We start from the raw sequence: 13,551 nt of genomic DNA on the forward strand, positions 1-13,551 counted from the left end.
CTAGACACTGGTTTCAATGTGGCAGATATGGGCAGACATTGGCAATGACTATATCTCTCCTTGCCTGAAGGAGCATGGCGGTGTGAGTGCAGGAATCGTGGCAAGCTTTTGGAGTCGACTGCTTTTCTGGGCATATGTTTGACGTGCAGGTTTGCTCTGTCCCTGGGAACAAAGCTAGCCAGCCTGGGCCTAGGGTTTGAACCAGGAGGTGGCCTTAAGCCCAAAGTTTCAAATTGTTTTGATGTCAAACATTCTTCTAGGTGGTATAGCACTGGTATGTGCGTTGCTATACAGAGGTAACTCGTGGTTGCTGTGATGCTGAAGACTGTGACAGTGATGTGCCAATCGTGGTAATGGGTACCCATGGTGTACAGTGTTGGCTGGAGCTTCCCGACTAAATCAATCCTGGAAGCAGAAGTGGCATCCACTTCCGAAATGGCTTGCCTCCGGAAACTCTATGTACAAACAGTGCTCAGGCCATTCGTTCATAGGGTCGCTGTGAGTCGTCTACGACTCGACAGCACCAAACAACAACAACAACATACAGAAAAGCCTTTTATAAACAGCTCTAGTGTTTATCAAACACTAGGTACATGGAAACTCTGGGGGTATTGTCTATAGAGAGTATTACTGCTAACCCAAAGTCCATGCCTCTCTGATGATTCATATACACCAGTGGCTTCTCTAGAGAGAGATGACGATTCGCCAACTATGTGATTTATAGCCTCAGAAACCCAGTGGAGGGGTAGTTATTAATCCATGTCAACTCAATGACATTTAGTTGCATTTGAGTTAGGGAGGCATCACAGAACTCGGGTGGTACACTCCTTACTGAGTTGTGCAGCCACTCAGAAGCCTTTAGGCTTGGACTGTTCAAATCCACCAGTCTGTCCACAGGAGAAAGATGGCTTAGTCTCACCCCAATATGGTTTACAGCCTCTGAAATGCTGGAGAAAGCTACTCTAAGTCAGAATTAGCTCAGCAGCAGTGAGTTTGAGCTTTTGAATAAGGAGTTATAATTTTTATAGCAGAAAACTCCACCATTGTCAATGTGCACGTCAACAATTTCTAGTACGTTTTCAAAGTTCTGCAGTCATCACCACGACTGGCTTCTAGGATGATTTCCATCCATGCAAAGAGATGCCCTCATTCCCATTTGCTGTCCCTCTTTATCCCCATTTAATATCCTGTTTTGGTAACTGTGTCAAAGCACTTTGATAAACTTCAGATTCAACACAAATGCCACTGTTAGAAACATGTCTTACCTGTGAAAAAAACACTAGACATCCACCCATAGTAATGAAGGGAACTAGGACCATGAGGGTAATTAGGAGCTCCAAGGAGTGGTACAATTCTAGAATGATGCCGTAAAATACGGTCATTGTGATCTACAAGACAAATTCAGACAGATTTCATATCAGATACAATCAGCCCAATGGTATTTGAGAAATAAACCTATGTGGACTCAATCTGCATTGAGACATTGTCTCGTGTGAAAGTGCATTACCTCAATGGCCATCATGATTTCTCCTCTTAAGGGAAGGAGGTGGGAGAGAGCTTTGTTAATGAAACTCTATCCATGCTCCTTGTCTCCTTAACAGAAAATTTTAGGTAGATAAAAATAAGCCCATGGATTAAAGTTCAAACTACAATAATTGACCAGACATCCTGCTGATAAATAATTTCATGAAATCCAAGATTATATGCTGAAGAGAGAAAATTATTTTCATGGCTGAGGCAACAATATTGCTAATGTATAAAAGTGTATATTCATTTTGGTCTTTCTCTTCTTGTCCTTTTTTTTGTTTGTTTCTTATCTGTTTCATGGCATTTTGCTTTAGACATAACTGACATATGTGATGTCATACTACATCTACCTGGTCTTGGGTCATTGGTGTTCATTTATTTCACCAAGTTTATTCTTGAGATGGTCTCTAAATTCAGGTTGGATATAATCAATGTTATATTTTAACTTGAGTGGACTTGTTTTAATTTTTTTCAGTTTTAACTTGAATTTGTATGTGAGCAACTGATGGTCTATTTCGTTCCGGCCCTTGATTGTTAACTGATGTCTTTGAACTGTCCACAGCATCTTTCCACAGATGCCATTTGATGAGGGTCGCATGTATGGTTGCCATTTATATTGGTACCAAAAAAAACCCCAAAAAACACAATTAATAAATTATTAAATTTTAATCATTCAGTCTTTAACTTTGTTTCTATTAAAGCCATATTTTCAACTAAAAAAGTATATATTCAAGAAAAAGCTCTACTAGGAGTTACAGAAAAACTTCATTGTCTCTTGACTACACTGTCAAGCTACTATAAAACTTCCTCATCATTGTCCCTACTCATTTGTTCCTCATTCCAAAGAAGTGGGTTTTATTTTCTCTAAGGTAGTAAATTATAACTAACAAAAGATTGATATTCTATCACAATTCTTGGAAATGGAGAAGTAAAGATTTTACATCTTTTTTGTTTATTGAAAGAATAAATTAACCCTCAACAACTATGTCTTAAGCACTGTACTGAACCTTTGCCAGAGCATTTATCTATTATTTTGAATAAAAGTAGAAAGAGTGAAAACTTGTTGAACATTCTAAAATTGGACAATAAGAAATTACTATACTGTATTTTCATTCTCAAGTCAACTCTATGGTGCTGTTATTACTTATCCTCCTTTTATATATGGGAAATGTAGGTCTCAAAGGAGGTAAACCGGGGCATACAAGCACATGGAACTGGAATTCAAAACTCCTTATAAATCTTTACGTCCAAAAAGTCTCTTTTTCTTAAGGTACTATTTTAAGAGGTTATATGGCATCAAGTTTAAAGAAAATAACTGGAAATAGAGACAAATAAATGAAATAGTAAAAATATGATAAGCATTTTAGAGGGCACATCTAAAGGACTTTCCTCACTTTACAAATGTCACAATCTCTGCAAATGCATTGTTCTCTGCTTCTACGTATTTCTCTTCTCATGGTTTCTAAGATGTTACACTCATCTACTTTCCCTCTGACATTTTCATTTCTGGAAACTTTAAGATTTTAAGTCTGCTTAGTTGACTCTTTTGCTTTCAGGATGCTTAACTTCTACTTCTATATAAAAGTGCTTCTTTCGTTCCTTTATTTCTCTCCTTTCCATCCTTTTTCTCATTCACTGGATCAAATAAGGATTCCAAGTTACATCAAAGGAAACAGTCTGCAACTTATGGTGCTAAGGATATGCTGTTACACATTCATTACTGAGCACAGCAGACAGGAAATGGGCTTCTCTGTCATCAAGAGGCTAGACCATCTAAAAAGTACCATATCCTCGGGCTTGTGGGAGCCTGTTAGACTCCGGACACAAATTAACTGTTGACTAGGCTTCACTTCTGGTTGGAGGGAAACTGTCTACCCATCTAAATGTAGTTCAGATCACATAGGTTGCATAGTGGAGTGTACTAGGAGTGGGGGGAGAGGGGGGCGAGGTATTCAATGTCAATGAAATAATTTTTCTTATACTTTTCAAAGAGAAGAGTAAACTGGGGGGAGGGGTGGACAGGGAGAAAAATGCAACAATGAATGTATGGAAATCCAAAAATCTCTGTAAACGTTCATTTAAAAAAAGAAAAAAAATTTTAAAAACCCAAAGGACCAATAAGGTGACCATCAACATACAGAGTACATTCTGACTTCTTCTCAGATCTTATCTGATTTCAGATCTATGACAGACAGTTTAAGTGTAAATGAGCTATAAGATGAAAAGAGAAATTATCATGACATATGTCCTTACTGTACAATCTGGGTTAAATAATTAGTTACCTGTACCTGGCATAATACAAAGTTTATTACACACTATTTGAGTCTTTCTCAATATTTTAGTCTCCAAAATTGAGATAACTCGGTCAGTTAGAGTTTTAAATCAATGTAACCAACTATTCTAATATCACTTACTTTTGAGCATATTAGAATGACACAGAAGTTTACATTTTGACTTTATCCCTGAGTCTGTATTAACTAGGATGTGACACTGAATGGATCATTTCACTTTTTTCCTATATAAATACTGCACAATTTTGAATTTTTTTCAAGTCTGACATTCAAGTGTCCCATAAACAGGTGCCTTCAATTCAGTTATACACAAATCAAGAAATATGCACAAAGAGATGAATACAGGAAAGAAAAAGGGAAGAGAATGAGAAATTATAAACACATTATACTACAACACTATGAGTTTATATGTGTTGTTAACAGCCAAGTACTTGGCTACTAACTGAAGACTTGGTGGTTTGAATTCACCTAGATGTAGCAGAAGAAAAGTGTACTTCTGAAAACGCACAGCCATTGAGTACTCTAACATGTATATTCTGAAATACCCAGAAATCCTAACCATGAGAATCAACTTTATCCTAACTGCATTCCCGTCCTCATTTTTTAAAATGATTGAATTTTATAGGCTAAAGTGACCATATAGTGCTATGCTGAATGTTATAAGAATAATACTGTATCTATATTTATATGGATGGGTTGATACTTACCAAAAAAAAGAAAAAGGACCAAAAGCTATTTTTTCTCTTCTTGTGAAAAATAAATGTAATCACATATGTAAAGATGACGAGAGAAGCAGCAGAACCAAGTGAAGTGGCAGCCTGAAAGTAGGGTACATAAGGTAAGTGGACAGAGAAAATATTAATGGAAAGAAAACAAAGTTACATACATTTGAAAAAAATGTTTCGTTACACTTACAGAGTATATATTTTAATAACTATGACAAAATAATACTAAGACACCTTATTACTACAAAAGATACATTTTATAAATGTATATCATTGTTACTATAAAAGGTACATTTTATAGGTATTATATATTATAAATGTATATCATTGTTACTATAACGATACATTTTATAGGTGTTACATATTATAAATGTATATTATGGTTGCATACTAACTTTATTTCTATGCTTATGCTATTACATATTTTCCATTTATAATGATATTTCATCTAATCATATAAAATAACATGACAAATCAAAAGAGAAAATAGTAATTGAGGGGAAAATGGAATATATTTAAAAATATTTTATTGCACTTAACTTTGCATGCTTTTTTTGTCATTGTGATAAAACAAAACTAAGATGTCTAGAGAATATAAAATATCAATGTTACAGTTCCGATTATCTTATAAGATACGGTCTATGTTATATGCTACTTACCAGAGCAAATGTAGTTCGAATTGGAATAAAAAGGTATGCTTTTTTTTTTAGGAATAAATATAAGTACATCAAAAAGAGAATAACAATGTAGAGATTAATATCCACCAGTGCCTGACCAAGCCAGTAAGCAGAAGGGTAAAGACCTGACATCCACAGCAGACCTTGAGCCTTATTCTGATGAAAATGAACCAAGAAGAAACACAGATTATAAGTAGATTAAATTAAAATTCCAAATCATAATCAGCGCATTGTAAGATTTATGTAAGGAAATATAATTTAATATTTTAAAAGTATACTAGATATTTTTGGAAGGAGGAGTGGCATCCACTTCCATAATAGCTTGCCTCCGGAAACCCTGTGAACCTGGAGAGAGGATGAAAGGCACCCATCAAGGACTCTCTCCTTCATAGGGTCGCTATGAGTTGCCTGCGACTCGATGGCACTTTACAACAACAACAGCAACTAGATATTTTAATATTCATTGTTGTTGTGGTGTACCATCGGATCAGAACCGACCCATAGCTGACCCTCCAGTGGGTTTTTAGAGGCAGTTAATCGCATGGGGAGAAACTGCACATCCTTCTCCCACAGAGCGGCTGGTAGATTCAAACTGCGTGCCTTTGGGATTGAGGTGCAGCTTCTTGCCACTTTGATTTAATGATCACTTACTATCATTTAATATTTTAATTATCATTTAGTAATTGTGGTAGAAAGTCTATGCCAAAATGGTGTCTACTTAAAAAAAAAACCAAGTGTTTTGGTGTGTTTTTTTTGTTGTTGTTGTGTTTGGTTTTTTTTTTTTTTGCTATGCAGGAGTGGCATCCACTTCCTAAATAACATGCATCCGGAAACTCTATGAACTTTGGTGAATGTCAATAGTTGTAGAAGGGCTTCAAGCCTTTTGTTCATAGGGTCGCTGTGAGTCATGTTCGACTCAAAGGCAATTAACAACAACAACAGGTTTGATTCAAGTCTCAAATAATTGAATATCAACAATCATCTATCTGAATCAGGAAAGGATGTTGTCACAGGCTTTATCTCGATTCCATTTGGAGGTTTTTATGCATTAGGGTCTCCGTAGAGACAATGCCCTTCTTCTGTGATTTTGAAGCTAAGGTCATTTTTTTTTTTGCTTACAGAAGGAATTTTTATTTTGTGTGTGTGTGACTTATTAGGAACTGTGCTTAAACAAGTTCTTGAAATTAAACTTGTGTTTACATATTTCTTTTATAAGGAAATGCTAGAAAGACTGCAAATAATGATGACAAAGTTCCAGAATTTTCTTTCCTTTGTTCTACTTTTCTTACTTTGTAGTCACTGACGCTGCTCCTGGCAATATGTGGAGAAATGGTGCAGACAATAAAAAACAAGAAAATCGAGCCATCGGGAAGTTCTGTCCACAGGTTCATAAACCTCTGAAAACATGAGAAGAATTTTAAAATGGTGAACATTTGTCAAAATCAAATAAACACTAACAATTACAAATCAGGCACTTCGTGAAATCACAGCCTACATTTAGTTCATCAGCTTCCACATGTGCAAGCTTCTTAGAGAGACAGTTTCTGACCCTTTTACATGAAGCATCAACTCCTGGAACTGAAACAAGAACCATCCAAAATCTAGTGGCATGGAGTTGATTCCAACTTATACTGGCCTTCCCTTGGGTTTTGCAGCCTGTAAAATCTATCCTGGAAGAGATTGTCCAACTTTCTCCTGTGGAGTGACTGGTGGATTAAAACAGCTGTTCTTTTAGCTAGTTGTTGTTGTTGTTGTTGTTGCTATGTGCCGTCGAGTCACCTGTGACTCATAGCAACCCTCTGTACAACAGCCCTCAACTCTGCTCTGTCCTATGCCAATCGCACTGTCTCTGACACTCCCATCCCGATTATCCCAGTCACTGAATCAATCCACCTCATAGAGGGTCTTCCTCTCCTGCATTGTCCCTCAACTCTCCCAAGCATGACGTCCGTCTCCAAGGACTGGTCCCTCCTTACAACATGTCCTAAGTATGTCAGACGAAGCCCCAGAATCCTTGCCTCCAGGGAGCAGGCTGATTTCACCCTCTCCAGGATGAACCTGTTTGTTCTCTTCTCCAGCACCATAGCTCAAAGGCATCAATTCTCCTTCTATTCTCCCTAGTCATTGTCCAGGTCTCTGACGCATAACAAGTGATTGCAAAAACCATGGCCTGTATCAGGTGCTCTTTTAGTCTGGTATATAACACTACATCACAAAAGTTCCGTAGTCAAAGTCATATTATACATTGTTGGTGGCCTAGTGGCAAGAAGCTGCACAGCAATCCCAAAGGCACATGGTTCAAGGCCACCAGCTGCTCCACAGGAGAAGGACGGACAATCTCTTCTCATGTAATTAACTGCCTCTGAAAATCTGCCAGAGAGTCGGCTCTGGGTTGGTTCTGACTCTACAGAACACAACAACAACAACAACAATAAAAACAGCAACCTTAGATTAACATACTCCAGGTGAAGCAGTCAATTCTTTCTCAGCAAACCTGGTGTTGGCTGTATGAGGACGTGGCCACTGTTGTTTTTTTCAGAGGCCATCAACAAGCTGACTACAACTCACAACAGCCCTATGAATGACAGAGGTGAATCTTGCCTCCTCCTATACCATTCTTCTTCTCCTTCTCTGACCCTCCCTCCACCCTTCCCACCACTCTGTCTTTTTCCAAGTCCCCGCCCCTTCTGACAACATGCCTAAAGCCTGTGAAATGATGTTTCACCTTCCTTCCCTCTTTTGATCCTGTCTGTACTTCCTCTAAGACAAACGTATGTCTTCTTCTGGCAGTCGTTGAGATACTATGTATTCTTCCCCAACATCATGATCCTTCTGTCATCCCTCTTCATTGTCCAACCTTCAGTGCACAGGAAGCACTTGACAGTACTACGGCTTGGAATAGGCACTCCTTAGACTTTTAACTGACACCGTGGCCCTTTGCTACTCAGGAGGAGTTCTTTACAGCAGATTTCTCCAAGGCCACATGCCTTTTGATTTCTTGACTGCTGCTATGAGGGATGTTGATTGTGGATTCAAATAAAATGAAATCATTGATAACTTCAATCATCTCACCCAGTAGCAGCGGCAACGTTTAGCAGGGAAGCCTGCAGTAAATGTTGGAGAGGTGGGAACTCTCATATCCTGTTGGTGGGATGGTAAAAGGGTACAGCCACTCTGGAAGGCAGTTTGGCCTTTCCTCAGAAAGCTGAACATAGAAACTCTGTATGACACAGCTATTCCAATAGTAGGAATATACACCAAGGGAATTCAAGCCGAGACACAGAGATCTGTACACCAGTGTTCATAGAATTATTTTTCACCATCACAAGAACATGGAAACAGCCCAAATGTCCAGCCACAATCAAATGGATTGAGAAATTATAGTACACTCACACAACGGAATATTACGTAGCACTCGGAAGTAATGATTTTGAAAAAAAAAAAAATCGCATATCTTGGGAAAGTGTGGAGAGAATGAGGCTGAGTGGACTAGCTCAGTCTCATAAACACAAATACTGCATAAGACCATTATTGTGAAATATAGAAGGATAACTAGTAAACCGTGTATGGGACCCAAGCAGGGAAGGGGTGGGAGCAGAGGACTGAGGATGGAGTAGGGGAGAAACCACAGGGTTGCACAGTTTAGTGGGTGGGAGGAGAGAGTGAAGGAAATGGAAAGGATCTGGCAGGGACCGGAAAAGGCTGGGCAATGATGGGCAAGGACCAATGGTGATTGATTTTATAAAATCTAAACGCGTGGGAAAGATTGTATGAATCACAATGTGAATGAAGAATAGTGTGAAATACAATGTATATGAACTTTGTAAGCAAACTAACAAAATTTTAGAAAAGAGGAGGAGAAATTAAATCACAGACAACTTCAATGTTTTCTCCATCATAGTGTTGTCTATTGGCCCAGTGATGAGGTTTTTTGTTTTGTTGATGTTGAGATCTAACCCATATTGAAGGCTGTACTCTGAACTTTGCTAGTGGGACTTCTGGGGAACAGTAAGTTCTGAAGAACAGAAATCAACTATCAACCTCACTGTCCTCGGTTGGACACTGTCAGATCTTTCAGTCTGTAAATCTTTATGGGAGGAGACTGCCCACCTTCCTTCTTCAGAGCAACTGGTGGATTCCAACCACTGATCTTTGGGCTGGGAGCACAGTACACAATGCACTAAACCGCCAGAGCTCCTCAGAGACAGCAAAAGGAAAGGCAAATAGATTGTGGGTTTGACAAAGAAACACATAATGGCATCTTCATCCCTTTGTTGTTGTTATATGCCCTCAGGGGACTCTGCACAATAGCTCTGAACCCTGACCGGCGCTCTGCTGTTGTTAGGTGCCGTCAAGTCTAGACAACTCACAGAGACCCTGTGAACGAAAGGCCTGAGCACTGTTCATACATAGAGTTTCCAGGGGCAAGCCATTTGGGAAGTGGATGCTGAACCTGTTGGTAATTCTGTTTGGAAATAGGCCTTCTTTGTTTTGCTGATCAGGCCACACCAGCATGGGGTGTATCCCACTTTCAACCACTTCTGAGCTGTAAGCAAAGGAGCTTAGATAAGAGGTCTACACGGCTGGGAAGACAGATACCATATTAGGGTCACTGAACCAAAGAAGCTGGGGCTGCCATCAATGACAGGTACTCAGACAGGAAGAGAAGCTCACAACTCTGTTCCTGCTACCTGTTCTTCCTGCCTCCTTTCTTGCTTGCTACTGGTAAGTTCCCTTGAAGATTATCCAAAAACGATTAGAACAGCACATCAGCAGAGAACTGCCAGAAGTCCAGGCTGGGTTTAGAAGGGGTCGTGGTACTAGGGATATTGTAGCTAATGTTAGATGGATATTGGCTGGAAGCAGGGAATACCAGAGGAATGTCTATCTGTGCTTCATTGATTATGCAAAGTTTGACTGTGTGGATCAAAACAAACTGTGGCTGACTCTGAGAAGAATAGGAATCCCAGAACACTTGATTGTGCTAATGTGAAACTTATACTTGGACCAAGAGGCAGCCGTCAGGACAAAGCAGGGTAACACTGCATGGTTCAAAATTGGGAAGGGTGTATGCCAGGGATGGGTCCTGTCTCCATATCTTTTCAACCTTTATGCAGAACAGATCATCCAGGAGGCCGGGCTCTATGAGGAAAAATGTGGCATCAGGATAGGTGGAAGATCTATCAACAATCTGCATTGTGCAGATGACACAACACTGCCTCCTGAAACTGAGGAAGATCTGAAGTGCTTGCTGTATAGGGTCAAGGACTGAAGCTTTCAATATGGATTGAGGCTCAATATCAAAAAGAAAAAGATTGTCACCACTGGACCAATTGGCATCATCAGGATGGATGGTGAAGAGATTGAGATTGTTCACAGCTTTAGTTTGCTCGGCTCCACAGTCAACACTCTTGGCACCAGCAGCCAGGAAATTAAAAGATGTATTGTGATGGGAAAGTCTGCTGTTAGGGACCTCTCCAAAATACTGAAGAGCAATGATGTCTCTCTGGAGACTAAGGTGCGTCTGATACAGGCCATGGTCTTTTCTATCACTTGTTATGCACCAGAGAGTTGGACAGTGACTAAGGAGGATAGAAGGAGAATTGATGCCTTTGAGCTGTGGTGCTGGAGAAGAGTATTGAGGGTACCAAGGACTGCTAGGAAGACAAACAGATTTATCCTGGAAAGGGTTAAACCAAGCAGTTCCCGGGAGGCAAGGATTCTGAGACTTTGTCTAACATACTTTGGACATGTTGTAAGGAGGGACAGGTCCTTGGAGATGGACATCATGCTTGGGAGGGTGGAGACAGCACAGGAGGGGAAGGCCCTTTATGATGTGGATTGATTTGGTGACTGGGGTAATCGGGATGGGTGTGTCAGAGACAGTGCGATTGGCACAGGACAGAGCAGAGCTTAGGGCTGTTGTACATAGGGTTGCTATGAGTCTCAAGAGACTCGACGGCACATAACAACAACAACGACAACTGGTGAGTTCCCTTGAGTTCTGTCATTGCATTTGAACTAGAGACAAGGGTCAATATGATATGACTGGAACCCCAGTGCTGGGTTCTTCTGCTCTCCTGTTTCCTGCCAGAATGTTCTTTGCTTACACCCCCTAAGCCAACATAAAGGGCTTTTGTGGCAGAGAGTCACAGTCTGCAGGCCCAACAGCAACGCCAAGGAAGAAAGACAAGCATTCTTTCTCTGAGAAATTTAGAGTCTTCAACAGTCATTGATAGGCCATGAATTGGTTCTGACTTGATGGCAATGAATTTGATTTTTTTTTTAATTACATATTTTTAAAATATTATTAAAATAAATTCACTGGGATTTTACTCAAATAAAAACGAGGTAGAAAGGGAGACTTTACTCCCTTTTTCTTCTCTTCGTCTTTTTTTTTTTTTCCTATTATTTCTTACTGTTAATTCATTTTTTCATTCATTTGTTGTTGCACATTTTTCCCTTCACCTTCCCCCAATCCACTTTGCAATGCACCCCCTACTCTGGATTGTTGTCATACAGACAATGCCCAATCGTATATTCCTTTTAAGCAGTTCTTTCTCTCATCTGTTCCAGTGCAGTGCTCATTAATCTATCCATCTTCCTTCTAGTCTCCCCTCAACTCTGCATTTGATTCCTGCTATAACAGTAATCTTATGGAATGTATCTGTCCTTTTGCGACTGAGATATTTCCTCAGCATAATATCTTCCAGGTTCGCCGATGTTGCGTAGTGTTTTATGAGTTCATTGGCTTTTTCAGCGCTTCGTAGTATCCCATTGTGTGATTGTACCACAGTTTTCCTATCCATTCATTTGTTGATGGGTGCTTGGGTTGCTTCCATGTCTTTGCTATTGTAAATAATGCAGTAATAAACATGAGTGTGCATACAAATGTTTGGGAGGCAGCTCTCGTTTCTTTGGGGTATATTCCCAGTAGTGGAATTGCTGGGTCAAATAGTATTTCTAGTTCCAAGTTTTTGAGAAAGCACCAGACCACCTTCTATCGTGGCACTCCCACCAGGAATGAGTAAGAGTTTCAATCTCTTCATCGCCTCACCAGCATTTGTTTTGTGCTGGCAATGAATTTTAAGCTTCTCTCTCTCTAACACACACACACACACACACACACACACACACACACACTTTGAGGAACTCTGCAATCAGCTTCCTCTAGTCTCTTCCAACCTTATCTCTTTCAACTTTCCCTCACTCCTTTGGGACACCCTCCCCCTGCCCCCCATTCCTTCAGGTTAATTCTGACTCATAGGGGCACCAGAGAACCCAGTAAAACGCGGCCTTGAAACATGTTTCCAAAGCTGTAAATATTTGTGGAATCAGACAGCAGCATCACCATTGTTCAGTGAAACAGCCAGTGAGTGGGTTTGAACCACTAATCCTTTGCTTAGCAGCCCAGAGCTTAATCCATTATGATACCTTTGATTTCTGGAAATTTAGCTTCATGAACCAGAACATCCTTCACTCATAAATAGGTCAAGGAATGCATCACAAAACTTGCTCACTACAACTGGTTCATTCTCTCTTGTTTTTAGTCACTCTATTATTTAATCAACGACAAATACAATTTGTGAAATTTAAAGTTCAGTTATGAATACTGCTGATTTCTAGTTTAGTTCCTCTTCTATACTTCTTCAATAAGAATGCATGATTTTGGTTTGTTCTCCAGCATCCACTCCCCACCCAAAAAAAGAATGCATAACCTTACAGAGGATTTCCTAGCAGAATATAGAATAAAATGTTTTGATTAAAAAAAAATATTCACTATCAAAATTCTCAGATACCAACTCACGGATGGGGGCAATCATATTGCTTCAAATAAACTTTGTTCAAAACGTGAAGACAAAGTAGTAGTTTTACAACTAACATTCAATGATGACTATTTAAAAGCTAGAAAGGGAAAATACAGTTGACTTATCAAATACAGTCTAATGAACTTCATGGTGGTTTAGAGTAAATGCAATACTTACATCAATCGTTGAGTCTCTTCTGACTCGGATGTGTTTTGTAACATTAAACATTCCAAGAAGCCCATTGCTGACAATATTCATAAGCAGAGGAAAGCAGTGAAGTCTTTTGATGTTGCACACAACGGAAAATCTATAATCCTTATAGCAAAGGAAACAAAAAACCCACACACTATGAATTCTGAATCATGACCATAAAAACAAAGTCAAGGTGTTGACATACGATATCTACACATTCTATCTGCCCTTCATGTTACCTGACCTCTCTGAGCTCTAATTTTCTCCTCTGATAAAGGAGATGATAAAGGGGTTGGAATGTGATTTTAATGATTTGGCGTATATCAGGCCT

The 13,551-nt window shown here is 39.4% G+C and overlaps 1 protein-coding gene across 1 annotated transcript in view; it reads right to left on the reverse strand.

Moving 5' to 3' along the window:
* ABCA6 (ATP-binding cassette, sub-family A (ABC1), member 6) overlaps nt 1–13,551 on the reverse strand; it is a 79,700-nt gene that overhangs the window by 21,907 nt on the left and 44,242 nt on the right. Inside the window, exons 21-24 of the mRNA XM_006886397.1 lie at nt 13,206–13,343; nt 6,510–6,617; nt 5,203–5,376; nt 4,526–4,636 (exon numbers count right to left, since the gene is read on the reverse strand). Coding sequence (XP_006886459.1) covers nt 4,526–4,636; nt 5,203–5,376; nt 6,510–6,617; nt 13,206–13,343 — 531 coding nt within the window. The remainder of the gene's footprint in view (nt 1–4,525; nt 4,637–5,202; nt 5,377–6,509; nt 6,618–13,205; nt 13,344–13,551) is intronic.

Source organism: Elephantulus edwardii, unplaced genomic scaffold, assembly GCF_000299155.1.
Source record: "Elephantulus edwardii isolate Elephantulus edwardi_28Jun2011 unplaced genomic scaffold, EleEdw1.0 scaffold00048, whole genome shotgun sequence".
NCBI lineage: Eukaryota > Metazoa > Chordata > Mammalia > Macroscelidea > Macroscelididae > Elephantulus > Elephantulus edwardii.